Source organism: Triticum dicoccoides, chromosome 6B (assembly GCF_002162155.2).
Source record: "Triticum dicoccoides isolate Atlit2015 ecotype Zavitan chromosome 6B, WEW_v2.0, whole genome shotgun sequence".
Lineage (NCBI taxonomy): Eukaryota > Viridiplantae > Streptophyta > Magnoliopsida > Poales > Poaceae > Triticum > Triticum dicoccoides.
In genome coordinates this window covers 164,493,681-164,504,999 of record NC_041391.1, presented here as the reverse complement: position 1 = coordinate 164,504,999, position 11,319 = coordinate 164,493,681, and the positions used below count along the sequence as shown (strand labels likewise).

The window sequence follows — 11,319 nt, the reverse complement described above, 5'->3', positions numbered from 1 at the left end:
GGGGGAGTAAAACATGTTTATGTACTGGTTTAGCGCATGTGCCCTGCGTCAGCGAACATGATAGAAAAATAATGTAAAATCTGGCTTCAGCTCGTTGACGACCGCGGTCCTTTCCTTTGGATGCTCGAAATCTCCGCTGACATCACCAAAACGAAAACGTAAGCACCATCCTCCTGTCAATCACTCCGAAAATTGTCGCGGCATTCTGCCCGTGCACTGCATACACCCCAAAGCCAAAAGTTCGTCGCCCCCTCCCTTTTCCTCCGCTTTCCCTTCCCTTCGCCCTCCGGACACAGCTTCTTCCTCCTCCCAACCTAAACCCGACGAAACCCCCAGCCGTCTGCAGCGCGAGGAGAGAGAGAGGGGGGGAGAGGGAGGGATCCGGCCTCCAGGATCACGCTCCCTCATTGCGCTCCCCGCCGGAGCGAGCGGCAGGCTCTCTCACTCACCCTCTCTTGCCCAGCGCGATGGATCAGGATGTCGACGACAGGGCGGCGGCGAGCCTGGCGGCGGCGGCGCGCTCGCTGCGGGCCGGGCTGGAGCGGTCGCGCGCGATGGGGCAGGCGCTGGCGCGCGGGGGGCCCCGGCTCGAGGAGATCCAGGCGGCGCTGCCGGCGCTGGAGGCGGCCGTGCGCCCGATCCGGGCGCCCATGGCCGAGCTCGCCGCGGCGGGCCCGCACATCGACCGCGCCGTCGGCCCCGCGGCCGCCGTGCTCAAGGTGTTCGACGCCGTGCACGGCCTCGAGCCGCCGCTGCTCGAGGCCGGCGCCGCCGCGCGGGACCTCCCCGGCTACCTCGCCGTGCTCGGCCGCCTCGAGGAGGCCCTGCGGTTCCTGTCGGGCAACTGCGGCCTCGCCGCCGAGTGGCTCGCCGACATCGTCGAGTACCTCGGCGACCACGACCTCGCCGACCCGCGCTTCCTCGCCGAGGTCGGCGTCGCCCTGGACGGGCTCAAGAAGCCCTCTGGGTACCTCGACGGCGGCCTCCTGGCGGCCGCGCTCGACGTGCTCGAGGCGGAGTTCCGGCGCCTCCTCGCCGAGCACTCCGCGCCGCTCGCGATGCAGCCGCACGGCGCCACCCCCGCGTCAAGCGCGCCTACCCGCGTCCCGACCGCCGCCGTCCGCAAGCTCAGCCCGATTCTCGACCGCCTCCTGGCCAATGGCCGGCAAGACCACTGCATCTCTCTGTATGCCGATGCACGCGGCGGTGTGGTGAGTGCCAGCCTCCATGCGCTCGGCCTCGATTACTTGCACAATCCAGCTGATGACGCTCAGGCGTTGGGTCCTGGCGTTGAGCTGTGGGGGCGGCATTTGGAATTTGTGGTGCGCCGCCTCCTCGAGTCTGAGCGTCAGCTTTGCGCCAAGGTGTTTGGGCAGCACAAGGATGATGCATCAGTGTGCTTCGCCGAGATAGCGTCACGAGCTAGTGTTCTTGATTTTTTGAGGTTTGGTCGTGCCGCTGCGGATGCCAAGAAAGACCCAATCAAGCTCTTGCGTTTACTTGAGGTCTTTGATTCTTTGAATAAGCTGAGGTTGGATTTCAACCGGTTGTTCGGTGGAAAGGTGTGTGCGGATATTCAGTGCCAGACAAGGGACCTTGTGAAGCTGTTGGTGGATGGCTCTGTTGAAATCTTTGAGGAGTTGATCGTGCAGGTGGAGCTGCAGCGACACATGCCTCCCCCAGCCGATGGTGGTGTGCCGCGCCTAGTCACTTTTATTGTTGAGTACTGCAACCAGCTCCTTGGTGAGAAATACAGGCCTGTGCTTGCACAGGTGCTCACCATCCACCGCAGTTGGCGCAAGGAGGTGTTCAGTGACAAGATGCTTGCTGTCGCAGTGCTCAACATTGTCAAGGCCCTTGAAGCCAACTTTGATGTTTGGTCGAAGGCGTATGGGAATAAGATTCAATCATACATCTTCATGATGAACACACGCTGGCATTTCTATAAGCACGTGAAGGCTACGAAGCTGGCTGAACTCTTGGGTGATGTGTGGATCAGGGACCATGAAAAGTTTAAGGATTTCTATCTGACGGTGTTTATGAGGGATAGCTGGGGGGCGCTTTCGCCGCTGCTCAACCGGGAGGGCCTAATCTTATTCTCCAAGGGACGGGCCACGGCAAAGGACCTCGTGAAGCAGCGCCTTAAAACTTTCAATGCGAGATTCAGTGAGATGTTTCATGAACAGTCGGCATGGATCATACCGGACAAGGACTTGAGGAGGGAGACATGTGACCTTGTGATACAGGCAATAGTTCCCCCTTACCGGAGTTACATGCAGAACTACGGGCCGCTCGTAGAGCAGGATGCAAGTGCTAGCAAGTATGTAAAGTATACTGTCGATGGTTTGGAAAAGATGCTCGGTTCGTTATTTTCGCCCCGTCCCAAGAGGTCTGGGAGCTTCCAGATTGGGCACTCCAATGGCAAGATCACTAGTGCAATGACGGGGATGTATCGGAGTGCTTCCACAGTGAAATAACTCCAGTTGAGAAAACAGTTGAAGAACCAAGAGAACAGTTCTAAAATTCATGAAATAACTGGACAAGTGAGACCAGCTTATTATTCACCAGTCGGCAAATTCATCCACCGTACTGGAAGGGACATGTAATAATTGACCTGTGACGAAGGCATTGCTGTCTGCTGGAATATGAACAATAAGCTCTTATTGATGGTGAGCAGAAGAGTAGGAGACTGCTGGAGCATTTCATCCGCGCGTGTTTGAGATGTTGCCTAAGTTACCTTCTTTCTGTGGATGTATCAGTGTCTCTGGGACCATGTAGTCTTCTGTTCAGGAACTTCTTTGGTGACTGGAGGATTCTAAATGGCTTGCGGTGTATGTAAAATTGGTTGTAATTTAGGAGGGTTGTAGACATTTTTTATCTGGGTTACATGTGGTGCAAGTTGAGCTCCAGTCTGCAAACATATATGCAAAACTAGAGTTCCAAGTTCCTGGTTCTCTCTGTGAAGAAGCTCGTTGTTTCTGAAGTCTTTGTTTTCGCACTTGTGCCAAGTCTTTGTTTTCGCACTTGTCACAGATTAGGCTGAAACCAGGCATAGTTGGTGCTGACGTGCATGGAAGGCTGACTTTGATCGGTAATGGTGGTATGTGATGTTTACGGTGTGGTGCTGCACTAGGTTTCTTTTATGGTTCTTGGGCTCTAGGCACTTTCACTGTCTCTCCTACGACCTGCTCGTCGAATTACTGGCCGAAATTCTGGTGTTAGTAATAATTATTATTGTCACTTGGATTATCTCCTGCGGCCGCCAACTGAATCTTGCAGAACTTCATCGCACGAAGAAAAATTCCCTGGGGTTCAGTAGAAGCATCAGAATATATTGTGATGGAGCTCCAGCATTTTGAATTGGATTGGCGAACAAGCTTCATAGGGACAAAGGAGAAGAGTGAGCTCATCAGAAGCAAAAGATATCCCTTAATCGAAGTATCCCTCCTCTAGCCTTCTCTGTTTTTTTTTTCTTGTTTTTTTTCGACAGGGAGACCTTCATGACTAGCTTTATTGAACTACAACACAAGTGCTATGTTGAACTACAGTAAGCATACAAAATAAAACATTTTTGCATCGAAAACAGAATCGTGCCCGCAGACAGACGTGTTTTTGAAGTACTGAAGCATCCACTTTTATTCAAAGAACTTTCATAGTAATAGTGTAAGATTAGAATCCTTATGTTGGTTGTTTGATTCATATGATTTTTTCTCAAGGAATCCATTGCACTACATTTCACCAAAAGAAAATTCGAATCTACTCAAACCTCATGCAACAGGATTAGAATCCTTATGTTGGTGGTTTGATTCATAGGATTTGTTCTCAAGGAATCCATTGCACTACATTTCATCAAAAGAATATTCAAATCTACTCAAACCTCATGCAATTTTTGCTTCCTCTCCCGCCAGAAAGAACGAGCAAAGACACAAAACACTACGCTTACAGAGGGTGAACACAGCAGCATCCAAGTAGAAGAAACATGGATAGAACTTGCAAAATCTAGTGATTTAACAGGAACATTGGGAGCTACAGCCCATTAAATGCATTCACAGAAAGCCGCTATTGTAAGATCACTGCTAGTTTTGCTAGATAAAAACTGGAAGCAATCATTCAACCGGGAGATATCAAATCAACAGTAAAATGAACAAACATATTGGTTCAAACTTATTGATACCAAACCATACCAGATAACTGTTTCACACATCATGGGGACTCGATGGTCCATCAAACCAGATACAGTAGACTTAATACGAACAAGACACATGACTAACAGCAGCAGGTCCAACGTCAGGGCAATTACTGACCACCACGGAGGCGGAGCACCAGGTGAAGGGTGGACTCCTTCTGGATGTTGTAATCCGCAAGGGTGCGGCCATCCTCCAGCTGCTTGCCGGCAAAGATCAGGCGCTGCTGGTCCGGTGGGATCCCCTCCTTGTCCTGGATCTTGGCCTTGACGTTGTCGATGGTGTCAGAGGATTCCACCTCAAGTGTGATGGTCTTGCCGGTGAGGGTCTTGACGAAGATCTGCATGCCTCCCCTAAGGCGGAGGACAAGGTGAAGGGTGGACTCCTTCTGGATGTTGTAGTCAGCAAGGGTCCTGCCATCCTCGAGCTGCTTGCCAGCGAAGATGAGGCGCTGCTGGTCCGGAGGGATGCCCTCCTTGTCCTGGATCTTGGCCTTGACATTATCGATTGTGTCAGACGACTCCACCTCAAGGGTGATGGTCTTGCCAGTCAATGTCTTCACAAAGATCTGCATCTGCAGAGAAGAACCCAGAACAGGATGGTAAGCCTCAAGAAGCACAGCAAGCAAAGTAACATGATAAAAATAATAATGCAGCCCTATACATAACACCATAGAGAATACAATTTTGCTAAAGCACATCTAAGCAGATAGGTGAAGATACGAGCGGGTATCTTCTTTTTGTTTTTGTTTTCCTTCTTATGTTTGATTGAGTCACTTAGACATGCAATGACTATTAGCAAATCTCGATGTGCCCTAGGCAGACGAGAATAAACAAACGGCAGCAGCATATTCTCTCATCAAAGAGCTATTGACAGGCTAAAATCTACAGATATCATCTATATCAAGGGTTCCACAGAGCTGCAGGGCATGCTTACCATTAAGTAAATAAACCTAGGCTTTGGTGATAAATAATCTATAATCCTGGGCCTATTAGGACGATCTGGGTGTTGAGTACAAATACTATTGAACTACTGCCCATGAGCTACTATAGAATTCGAGAAGGAACGGACGTACTATAGTAGCAGATAAAACATACGTAGGTTAACATCCGAGACCATAAGCCCTTAGGAATTCAACCAAGACGAACAGATCTATCCATTCAATAAAAAAAACAGCAGGAAAGAAATCACGACGTCCACGCGAAATCCATACGAAGTCGCTGTGCGCGAATAGATCGGGAAACTACGCTACGTTCGTAGCATCAGCCCGGGCCAGGAACGGATCAAATTCGACGCAACCACACCTCCTAGGATCCAACTACCACGAAGCACCTCAAAAAGCATAGATCTAGACCATACGTGAGGCTGGAGAAGGAGGTGTCGTACCTTGAGGCGGTGGGGGAGGAGGATTCGACGAGCCTAGGGTTTGTCGGCGACGAGATTGGTTGGGGATTTTTCGTTCGTTCCGTTCTGGAGCGGCGGTGGGGATTGGAGGCGAGGGAGGGGCGGGTATTTATGGCGGTTCTGACGGGCCTGGGTGGAGAAGGAATCCCGTGCCGTGGTGGTTCCGTCTGCTCGTCCCGTTGTGACCAAGGAAAAAAGAGATTTGTTAAAGAAACATAGTTGCAAATAAGTTTTTTTTAGAAACTCGTTGCAAATAGGTAAGTTTTTTTAGAAATCCTTTTTAAAAAAATTACGGCCTCTTGGCGATTTGCTAGAGAGACCCGTCGAGTTACAGTGAGGATACGGTGCACGCTTCGCGAAGAATCACTGCATTTTTCACGGTGGTTGATTATCCTGCGCTGTGATAGGTGGTGGCTTCTCCAGATGTTTTTTCGCTCAATCCCGTGCCACAACTTCACCGTCATATGCACATATAAAAGGGGCCCCTCCATATTCGCAAGTTGCGCCACACCCGTCTCTCTCACCTCATCTCTTGCTCCCGCGCGTCCCCTCCTCAATTCTCATCTCTTCTCCATCGGAGCGATCCACCCTGTGTGGTCCTCGCCGGTGCCCCACCATCCTGTGCTGGCCAAGCGTACCTCCTGGCCGACACCCCGAGCTCTCCTACACTGCATGCTCCTTAGAGCATCTCCAGCCGCCCCCTCAGGACGTCCCCCAGAACATCTTTTTAGGCTCGATTTTAGGCTCGGACGGCGCTTTTCGCTGAAAAACGGCTCAGCCACGCCCCCAGCGTCCCCCCAGGACATCAAAATAGCTTCGGTAAACCCAGGCGAAACCCGCGCGTTGGGGGGCTCTTGGGGGTGCCGGCGGAAGTTCCGGCGAATCATGTCTCATCACATGTTCTTTTTTTTTTGCCCACTTAATCATTTTCCTCACAAACTTTTGCTTGGGGTGGGATGTGACTGGAAAGATTTCCTCTTTATTTCGCCGGATGACCCCCAAGACACCAATTTTTTTGGTTTGGTGGTGTTCTTGGATGTGCCAACGGCTGGAGATGCTCTTACCTCGTGTCAATATAGTCCGCCGGCAACTCGCTGAGGCAGGAACAGTTTAGCACATAAGCCGACACAATGAGGTGTCCCGGTTCCTTGTCGCTTGACGGCTGCTTTCTCCTTACTCTATTGGCCATGTCGCCTCATGCGCTAGGTCGTGTGCATCCGTGGCCTGAGTGATGCTGCTGCGTCACTTGTGGTACGTGGGCTTTGTGTGTTCGTGTTGTTGAGTATCGTGATTATTAGAGAGTATAGGATAGATTAGGATCTATTTTTATATTGTCTTGTACTTCAAGATGGTCATGTACTCCTATATTCATGCCCACGAGGCTCAAGCAATACAACAATCGATTCCACCAATATCCCTCTCTATTCCCTCTACACGTGCTTTAGCTATCGGGTTCGTGTGTGAGCTAGCAACTTCTCTACTCCCGTTCAACATACTCCAGCAACCTCGCTACCCAGGTCCGGCGTCTCGCACTTCCTTCGACTCTAGTGTTCAGGTTCCTTGCAAGGTGTTTGATCAGTTGACCGAACAGAGTCAACAGAAGGAATTAGGTGAATAATTTTTTCTAGTTCCATGGATGCGCTATTTCTAGATCTAAAAGTTTTTTCGATTTCCGTTGTACTGGGAGCAAGCAGCTCAATGCATGGATATGCCTTTCTACATGTGTGTGCTCAAGCAGCTCGATGCTATCTACAGTATCTTCTTGGTTGCGGTGCCTTCAAAATCAAGCTCCGTGCTGCCGGCTGGCCTTCAACCTCGGCACGGTGTGCCCCCATGGTGTTGACCATCATGGCTTTCCATCTCCTTTCAAGTTGTTCCTCGCTACAACTGCCACCGATGGGGTGACTGGCCCATGTCGCACTATTTGTCACTTGTTGGCCATGACATCAGTATAAGGGCATCAGTATAAGGGTTTGCACACGTTGTCTAGGTGGTGGCCCCGATGGAAAGATTCCACTGCCACCTCCAGGGAAGTCTTGCTCACATGCCTTTATGATTACATCAGATGCTCCCGAGCGGCCAGGAGTTTAATATTTCTCTCCAGTCACATTTTCATAATACTCCCTCCGTTCCGAATTACTTGTCGCACGTTCCAGTGACGAGTAATTTGGGACGGAGAAAGTATAAGAAAGGGAAAGGCCCCGTTGACGAGGGATAAATGTCAAGAAATCGCATGGCACTGGAAAAAAAGAGAGAAATTGCTAGCTCAAACCAAGAAGATGACATTGCATCCAAGAACGGAAGGAAAAACTCAAAAAAGGCCAATATTGAGCAGATGCAAAATATCCGGGTCACAAAAAGGGCCAAGCCATTGCATCCAAGAAGAGGAGCAAATGCAAAATCTTCCTGTCACCAGAAGGGCTAAGAAGAGCAAATATGGACAAGTGCATGGTGATGTACAAGATGAAATCCAAGGGATTATGCTCAAAACTTATATTCCCAAGAAGCAAACAACTCATGTTATTGTCATTGATTACGAGAGCATGTCCACATAGCAATGCAAGAAGGCAAGACAAGGTTGTTCTTATGTTAAAATGTGCAGCTCCATTTATCCAAGGTTCCGTGAAAGAGCTCAGCATGATTTCTATATAAGAGTGTTGTTGCAAAAGAGATTGTGAAAATGAGATTTGTATGTTGGACGGCAACAAAAAAAACTAGCTTGTGGTAATTGATTGTCATCTTGTAGATGTTTTAAATTTTTTACGAAGGTAGCGACTAATCGGTTGAATGGTGTAGCTGACCATGTCGTAAAACCCACTCAAACAACATTTATGCAAGGCCGCAACATATTAGATGGAGTGGTCGTCCTGCACGAAATTGTACATGAACTACACCGGAAAAAGTTGAACGGTGTCATTCTTAAAATTGATTTTGAGAAAGCCTACGATAAAGTTAAGTGGCCCTTCCCGTTGCAAACCTTGCGCATGAAGGGGTTTTCACAAAAATGGTCCCTGGGTAGAGAGCTTTGTCTCTGGAGGTAGTGTGGCCATAAAAATTAACGATGACGCTGGCAACTATTTTCAGACAAGGAAGGGGCTTCGTCAAGGCGACCCCGCATCTCCTATTCTGTTTAACATTGTGGCCGACATGCTAGCTACTCTTGTTGAGCGGGCTAAGTTGGATGGTCAAATTAGTGGGGTCATTCAACACTGGTAGAAGATGGTCTATCCATTCTACAATATGCAGATGACACGATACTATTCATGGACCACGATCTAGATAAGGCAAGAAATCTCAAGCTGCTCTTATGTGCTTTTGAGGAACTTTCTGGCCTCAAAATTAATTTTCAAAAGAGCGGACTTTTTTGCTTTGGCGATGCCGCAGAATCAACACCTGAGTATGCTGAGATTTTTGAATGCCAGCTCGGGCAATTTCCGATTCGGTATCTGGGTATTCCCATACACTATTGGCGTTTAACTATCGCCGAGTGGAAGCATGTGGAAGAGAGACTTGAGAAACATTTAGCTAGTTGGAAGGCCAAACTCCTGTCTTATGGGGGGCAATTGATCTTGATCAATTCTGTCCTAAGCAACATGGTTTTATATATGTTGTCATTCTTCCACCTGCCGAAAGGGGTTCTATAGTGTCTAGACTACTTTAGATCCAGATTTTTTTGGTAGTGTGATAATGAAACCAAGAAATACGGACTAGCTAGGTGGAGCGTATTATGCAGACCTAAAAGTCAAGGGGGCCTGGGAATCCAAGACCTTGAGATTAAAAACATTGCTCTTCTCAGCAAGTGGATTTATAAACTACTCACTGAGAATGGAGTATGGCAGGAAATCATTCGCAACAAGTATGTAGGATCCAATGCCATTTCTCATATTCATTGGAAACCTAGGGATTCACATTTTTTGAGTGGTGTCATGAAGGCCAAGGAATTCTTCTTCCAATTTGGGACCTTCTCGGTTAGGGACGGTTCTCAGGTTCGTTTCTGGGAAGATACCTGGCTAAGAAACAACTCACTAGTGGTGCAATATCCGAGCTTGTACCGGATTGTCAGACATAAATTTGTCATGATCAAACAAGTCTTAGGACAAGAACACCCCGATATTTCTTTCCGTAGGGATCTTTTGGGCACTCGTCTGGCAGCATGGAATGAATTACTCACTCGCTTGGAGGACATTCAACTGTCAGATGAGCCAAACACTTTTCGATGGAACTTGCATCAGAATGGAAAATTTTCGGTCAAATCCATGTATGATGCAATGGTTAATTGTGATGTTCCAGTAGATAACAGGAAATTGTGGAAGCTAAAAATTCCTCTAAGAGTGAAGATTTTCCCCTTGTTTCTAAACAAAGGAGTCATCCTAACTAGAGATAATCTGGCACGACGAAACTGGCATGGTTCCAAGACATATGTCTTTTGCCAACATGGCGAGTCTATCAAACACTTATTTTTTGAGTGCAAGTTCACTCGGGCAATTTAGCCCATGGTTCAAGTAGCTTCGAATTTATATCCACCACGTACTGCACGGAATATTTTCGGCAACTGGTTGCGGGGTATTGATAAACAATTTTCTGCACAAAATATTCTTGTGGGAGCGGCAGCCTTATGCTGGGCAATGTGGCTTACCAGGAATGATGTGATTTTTAACAATAAATGTGTCTCTTCTCCTATGCAGGTTATTCATGTTTATACACGATGGCTCCGTACTTGGTCTATCCTGCGGAAGCCGGAGGACGGGGACCTTTTTATGATGGCATCTACACGGCTGGAGCGTACGGCCAGGGAGGTTTTCTATCCCCATGGATGGCGGTGTGATTTACGGATAGGATCTACCGCTTCTTAGGCTGGACACTATTTATTGCTTGGCATCGTATCGAATTATTTTAATTTTAGGGTGCTCTGGACTTTTTGACTGTGTGCATCTAGCTATGCAGAGGTCGGGCTTTCTTTCGATACGATTGTATCACCTTGATATATCTATTCAATGAAAAGTCCTTTATTAAAAAAATCTCGTAGATGTTTGAGATATGTTCTTTGCCATTGACGATTCTCAAAATTGTGCTTCGGACCCATTTAAATATTATACTCCCTCCGCCCGGAAATACTTATCGGCGGAATGGATGTATCTAGGCATATTTTAGTTCTAGATACATCCATTTTTATGTATTTATGCGACAAGTATTTCCGGACAAAGGGAGTACAAGTATGTCTGCCTCTGCCTCTGAGTAGTTAAATATAAAACAATAGCTTGGTCACAAGGTTGTTAGATTGTTAGCCTTGGAATCGGTACTTGTGACGCCCGGATAATCAAGCTACAGTAAACCTTTGCTAATGATGCCACGTCACCTCGTTTATAGTTGCTAATCTCGAGTTAGTTCGAAACCGATTCAAATTCAAATTCAAAAATAGGCAAACAATAAAAGTTTTCAAATATTAAAACTAAAATGTTCGGAGTGAACCGAATAATGCATAGGTAATTATGGTGGAGAAACCACACCTTTATAAAATGTTTAAATAATCTAAAATGAATAAAACAGTAGCAAAACCGATATTTAAATGCTTTTATAAATAAATAAAATACTAAACTAAACTGTCTTGGGATAAAACCTTTTGTGACAGTGGGTTTCATGGTATTACTAATTTAGGGATCATTTTAATATTAAGTAAGAAGTAAACTTAAAAGAAAAGAAAACACAAAAACAGAAAGGAAAACAAAAAAAA

The 11,319-nt window shown here is 47.5% G+C and overlaps 2 protein-coding genes across 2 annotated transcripts; one reads left to right on the top strand and one right to left on the bottom strand.

Moving 5' to 3' along the window:
* Window positions 1–200: 200 nt before the first annotated feature.
* Window positions 201–2,983, top strand: LOC119323590 (exocyst complex component EXO70A1-like). The gene has a single exon (XM_037597283.1). The coding sequence runs from the start codon at window positions 468–470 to the stop codon at window positions 2,475–2,477; it is 2,010 nt and encodes a 669-aa protein (XP_037453180.1). The 5' UTR covers window positions 201–467; the 3' UTR covers window positions 2,478–2,983.
* A 1,174-nt stretch (window positions 2,984–4,157) lies between these two features.
* On the bottom strand, window positions 4,158–5,726 carry LOC119325015 (polyubiquitin-like). The gene is made up of 2 exons (XM_037598772.1): window positions 5,571–5,726; window positions 4,158–4,758 (listed from the first exon to the last, which is right to left on the bottom strand). The coding sequence occupies exon 2, from the start codon at window positions 4,756–4,758 to the stop codon at window positions 4,297–4,299; it is 462 nt and encodes a 153-aa protein (XP_037454669.1). The 5' UTR covers window positions 5,571–5,726; the 3' UTR covers window positions 4,158–4,296.
* Window positions 5,727–11,319: the final 5,593 nt, after the last annotated feature.

Excerpts from the sequence above, each read along its gene's own strand:
- LOC119323590 (XM_037597283.1), top strand. The coding sequence starts at position 468 with ATGGATCAGGATGTCGACGACAGGGCGGCGGCGAGCCTGGCGGCGGCG.
- LOC119325015 (XM_037598772.1), bottom strand. The coding sequence starts at position 4,758 with ATGCAGATCTTTGTGAAGACATTGACTGGCAAGACCATCACCCTTGAG.